This window comes from Limulus polyphemus, unplaced genomic scaffold (genome assembly GCF_000517525.1).
Source record: "Limulus polyphemus unplaced genomic scaffold, Limulus_polyphemus-2.1.2 Scaffold627, whole genome shotgun sequence".
NCBI lineage: Eukaryota > Metazoa > Arthropoda > Merostomata > Xiphosura > Limulidae > Limulus > Limulus polyphemus.
In genome coordinates, this window is record NW_013666237.1 from 393,648 (window position 1) to 399,974 (window position 6,327).

Here is a 6,327-nt window from a genome sequence, read left to right on the forward strand (position 1 = left end):
TTTCTTCATTACCCATTCAAGCCGTCTCCAGCCATTATTATTCTATTATGTAACTTTCTTCCAGCTTGGAACGTTTTACTAACTTTATTTATAAGCTAAGTTGACTTTTGTTTTTCCAACATGAAGCGAAAATTATTTGTAGCTATTTTTTATAAGATATCGCACTTCTTATTAAATCCAAATCCCAAAGCAATATTTATTTGTCATAAACATTTTATGTTTAAGTGGCAGTTTTTGAATTATTTCAGGTTCACATACAAAACAATTTAAATTTTGTTCCCAAAGATTAAGGTTATTTTTATTTTTTTGTAATCCAGGTTATTAAAACGACCAACCATAACAGATATGAATATCAAACGCTCTTTGATCGACGCCCCCCAGTGGCACAGCGGAATGTCTGCGGACTCACAACGCTAGAATCTGGGTTTCGATACCCGTGGTGGGCATAGCACAGATAGCCCATTGTGTAGCTTTGTGCTTAATCACAAACAAACAAATAAACTTATCATTAATGATATAATTTTATCATTGGTCTGATGATTCCTTCATTAGTATGATAATACCTTCAGTTGTTTAATAATCTCATCATTGGTCTGATGATTCCTTCATTAGTATGATAATACCTTCAGTTGTTTAATAATCTCATCATTGGTCTGATGATTCCTTCATTAGTATGATAATACCTTCAGTTGTTTAATAATCATTGGTGTGATAAATTCGTCATTTGTTTAATAATATTTTCACTAATAGTTTTAATAACATCATCACTAGTTTCTTTTATTTTAATAGTTTTAATAATATCATCACTACTTTCTTTTATTCTAATAGTTTTAATAACATCATCACTAGTTTTTTGCTCTAATAGTTTTGATAACATCATCAGTAGTTTCATTTTTTCTAATAGTTTTAATAGCATCATCAGTAGTTTCTTTTACTCTAATAGTTTTAATAACATCATCACTAGTTTTTTATTCTAATAGTTTTAATAGCATCATCAGTAGTTTATTTTACTCTAATAGTTTTAATAACATCATCACTAGTTTTTTACTCTAATAGTTTTAATAACATCATCACTAGTTTTTTTATTCTAATAGTTTTAATAGCATCATCAGTAGTTTCTTTTATTACCCATCTTTGCATAAAATCAAGTTCGCGTCTTTTTTTTTTGTATTGTCTCTTCTTCACTTGAACCTAGATGTATTTCATATTAAAATAGGACATTAAAGCATGCTTCTATAGATGTATACACAGAAATGTGATTTATTGGAGAAACGTACGTATAAATTCAACCTTCATTCTAGGTAGAGTGGAATATGATGAATGAGTAGTTGAAACAAGATTAATGTTACTTGCTACCTACACCTAAAACGTTCTTCTCCTTTTTGTGTTTAAAAATAGATTAACGATATTTCATCGTGGCTTACCAGTATACTTGTGTCACATGTGGGTGACAATCATCTTGTAATTTTTTGCTTGTTTGTTTGTTTTTGTAAGAGTGCTAAATATGACACTCGGGTTCTCTTGCATAGCATTTATACAAATACAGGAGTACAAGAATATAGACTGCTAACACTGTTTAGAATTACAGACTCGTTCCCATAAATACACTTATAAAGAAACATTACAAACTGTGATATACTTGTTCACGTAAGTACAAATAAACTTTAGTGTTTTTATAATAATAAAATAAACTTTAGTGGATTTTATTGTGTTATACATACATTGAAACGCTGAAGGTTGTGTTGTGTTATATAAATATCAAAACGCAGAAGAATATAAACGATAAATTACACGATATTTAGCTTAATACCCAGTCTGCGAGTCAGAGACACTGAATTCGAATACATTGGTGAGTTACAGAGGGTTGTCACCGTTAAAGTCCACAAAATTGATTCAGCTAAAGGGCTCGATTTGTTAACCTCAAAAAACTACACTTTAATGTAAAAAACTCCTCTATCAATAGCGTTTGGCCACAAAGATACGGAATGTAGGGTGTTTGCTAAACGGTGTTCCTCTGGCACAAAATAGAAGTGTTCATGGAAATACCGCACTTTACCAGCCTAGAGCGCCACGTAAGCTTTCTTGGGCCTTCTTGAGCCTTCTACACCCTCATACTTCACTTTACAAAAAACCTGTTCTCGGAAAGTGTTGCAGTTAAAGAACGCCAGAACTGGATATAAAGTAAAACTATGTTAAAGTGACCCAGTAACTGTTTTTAGTTATTCTTTTTTTTCGAGAATCTTCTAAAACCTAGACCCTTGATAATGTGCTCCTATCTTTTCAGTTAGTTTAATGTTGTTTTTGACGTATTCTCGATTTTTATTTTATTTATTCTATTTTTTTAGCAGACCTACACAATGTGCTATCTGCGCTCCGTCCACCACGACGAATCGAATCCAGATTTTAGCATCGTAAATCCGTAAGGGGCCGGCATGGCCAGGTGGTTAGGGCGCTCGACTCGGAATCTGAGGGTCGCGGGTTCGAATCCCCGTCACACCAAACATGCTCGCCCTTTTAACCGTGGGGGCGTTATAATATGACGGCCAATCCCACTATTCGTTGGTAAAAGAGTAGCCCAAGAATTGGCGGTGGGTGGTGATGACTAGCTGCTTTCCCTCTAGTCTTACACTGCTAAATTAGGGACGGCTAGCGCAGATAGCCTTCGTGTAGCTTTGCACGAAATTCAAAACAAACAAAATCCGTAAGCTTACCACTAATTCACTGAGAAACTACAACTTTATATGCCCCAAGGCTAGAAATATTTTTGAATAATAGTAAAAAGGAAAAAGAAAAGGTTATGTAATCCTTAGAATACGTATTACTTTACTTCTGTAGTCGACGCAAGTATCAATTTTTTTTTTTTTTTTGTTTGCTAAGCAAAAAATCTATACCTTGAGCTATGTGTGCTGTGTTCACCACGAGTATTGAAACCCGGTTCTAGCGTTATAAGTCCAAAGACTTACTGCTGTGCCACTTGGGGACATAAACATTCAAGATCACATTTCAAATACATAATTTTCTTGACTAACAATGTCCCTCAGTGTCTCAGCGGTAAACTTTAGTATTATAATGCTAAAATCAGGGGCTCAATTTCCCCGTTAAAAAAAAACAGTTGTTTGTGTAGCTTTGCACCCAACAACCAGCAACAAAAACAACACTGAACTAGGAAAGAAAAAAGTTTGTATCGAAATGACTATTCGTTTGTAATATACTGAAAAGATTTTTTTTTCTCTTTCTCTGCTCTGCTCTCTGTGTTAATCGCAACCCGATTTTTAGCGTTATAAGCCCCCAGACTTACCATTAAGTCACCAGGCTACTGAAAAGAAAGTATCCGACACATATTTTCTAATGCATTATTTATTTCTTTATCTTAGATATTTTTTTTGCACTACCAAAAATACAAATATGAAGGATTTTCACTAACTGTGGAATTTTTACTTTTTTAATATGCTGCCTATACAAATGCATCTTGATAAAAATAATTAAGGTATAAGGTATACACACACATATATATATATATTCAACTTTTTTTTACCAAAACCTATATGTTCATTTGTACATTCATATTACAAAGAAAGTTGTTATTTTTTATAAATGTTTTCATACACACTAGGAAGAATTAACATATAGCAATATATATATAATTATTCATTCACAACTGAGTTTAATTTATCCTAATTTTTGCTCTTAACATTCTATTACACTGTGTGTTTGTGTTATTTATATAGGGGTGATGTAAATGCCATCCATACTATCTTGTTTGCATTGTTTATGAAGGATTGATATTAGCCATCCCTACATTTAATTTCCTTTCTTTGAAAAGTTTTTTCTTTACTTGTGTTATATTTACTAATGGTAATTTAAGCTAAAAGTTTGCTGTGTTTCCTTCCTGTGTAACAAATTAAGTTTTTATCACTAAGCTGTTAATTCCATAAGGACTCTGATGATGAAAAAGAACAACATAGAATGTCTATTTCATATCAGAGAGTTTTGTGTTACAGCAGAATAACAACCACCATTCTCTGATGATGAGCAAATTGATAAAGTAGACGCATTATGTACTTCGGTAGAACAAAAATATCTGAAGATGCCTTATAAGAAAATAGAGATAAACAGGGATAATACAAATTGTAGAGAAATACAACAAAGAAACTAAAACTTTAAAGTCTGTGTTGTTTTTTACACCCTACCCATTAACATTAGTTTGAAAGACTGGAAAAAAATTCACTTTAAAACATCTTTATTACTGTTTTTTGAAGGTAAAAATTTGAAAAGGTGATGTAGCGATTCATGCTTTAGGTCCTAACGGTGGTGTTTGTAAGAAGAATTAGTAAATTCTGCATTTACTAATGTCAGACTATGAAAGAATGAATTCCCAGGGCTATAAAAGTCAATAACCCAATCAAGGAAAGTATTATTATTAGAATTAGTAAATTCTTCATTTATTAATTTCAGACTACGAAAGAATGAATTTCCAGGACTATAAAAGTCAATAACCCAATCAAGGAAAGTATTATTATTAGAATTAGTAAATTCTTCATTTATTAATTTCAGACTACGAAAGAATGAATTCTCAGGATTATAAAAGTCAATAGCCCAATCAAGGAAAGTATTAATATTAGAATTAGTAAATTCTTCATTTATTAATTTCAAACTACGAAAGAATGAATTCCCAGGACTATAAAGGTGCCAATCAAGGAAAGTATAAAGTTCATCTTACATTTCTTTTATTAGTCCTGCCGTCTCAGGTGAAAGGCTGGGAAAGGCGTCTAGTTGATCAAACCGCTGACAGTCCAAGCTGTTTGGTAGCTTTTCACACCAGCATGCCTTACAGGTTTCTTTTGATTTTCCTATTTGTGGAACAGGTACAGTAGCAAACAGCATAGGCAAAAACGTCATTGATATTGGGGATAACAGTATGCTTTTCATAGTTTCGTCATTCACACTTACAGTGCTGAAAAACCTTGCACTTAAATAGTTAGCATAGTATTACTGTTGAATTCTCTAAACGGTTTCCAAACTTTGCTTTCTTTTATGCTAAATAGGTTCGAGTAACTGATTTAATCTGTTGCTTGATGTGATTTGAACTAAATCTGTTGTAATTAACTGACTTAATCTACTGATTTAAACAAAAAACGTTAATTTGGCAAATATCGAAGAAAGATTAACGACCCTACTTTAATAAAACTTGGATTGAGCTTGCTTTGGAAAACCAAGGGTGAGTTCTTCTCGCAAACATAATAAAATACTAAGCATTGAATGAACTTAATACTCTGAAAATCTCTTATTCTTAATATATGTATGGTTTCTATTCGGACACACGCACACTACAGCGTCACTATTTATACATCTATACAACTTACCAATGCGCCCTCTTTAGTCTCAATATTGTATTAACATTTGGAGAGTGGAGCTTGTCATAACAACCATGTAAAGGAAGAGCGAATAGTCAAATGCTCTTACTTTCCTATTCATTAAAATTCAAAATGTAAAATTTATGTAAACAGTCCTTCAGAAATGTATAGAATAGTAGATGTAACCGGTCCTTCAGAAATGTGTAGAATCATAGATTTCTTCTAAACCTAAATAAGCGGCAATTTATATGCTGAACTGACTTGATCCCTTAGATGAAAAATTAATTAATTTCAAAATATACAGATTTTGAGGTATATAACTCATTTTAATTGTCGTTAAAAATGAAATCTGCAATTGAATGTATTGTTTCTTCGAAAGAAATGCTAGTATACAAACACTCAATGTGAAAACTGGTTACAGTAAACCTTACTATCAAACATTATATTTCGCATTTTAATTTATTAATCAGAGTAAATTCAGAGTATATTCGTCATTAGTATAATTCCTCAAAATCTAACTATACAAATTGCTAAAAATTGAGTTTCGATACGTCTGGTGGGCACAGCACAGTTAGCTCATTGTGTAGTTTTGTGCTTAACAACAAACAAACAAAGCCAATGCGTTATTATAAGTTAAAGTTCCCTCAATCGAAAATCTAAAATTAAAATATTAAAACATAACCTACAACAACATTCTATTTCTTATAATTTGTAAACAATATTACAAAAGTTTATAACGTACTACATGAATGAGACAACTAGAGACCTCTATAATCGATGAAGTTACTCTACGTTTGATTGAGAACTATTTGTTGTGAGAAAGGTAAAATAAATATATCATTATTATTATTATTATATAAGTTTCGAGATAAAGCTATGATAATGCTGAATTATGTCTTATGAGTATCAGGCGTTGTCTAGGCGTACCGGAAAATTCAAGGTTCGAGCCATGATGTATTGGAATAGAACACGC

At 32.0% G+C, this 6,327-nt stretch overlaps 1 protein-coding gene across 1 annotated transcript in view; it reads right to left on the reverse strand.

Moving 5' to 3' along the window:
* Positions 1-5,240, reverse strand: part of LOC106459556 (BDNF/NT-3 growth factors receptor-like) — a 60,364-nt gene extending 55,124 nt beyond the window's left edge. Inside the window, exon 1 of the mRNA XM_022386064.1 lies at positions 4,721-5,240. Coding sequence (XP_022241772.1) covers positions 4,721-4,929 — 209 coding nt within the window. The 5' untranslated portion in view covers positions 4,930-5,240. The remainder of the gene's footprint in view (positions 1-4,720) is intronic.
* Positions 5,241-6,327: the final 1,087 nt, after the last annotated feature.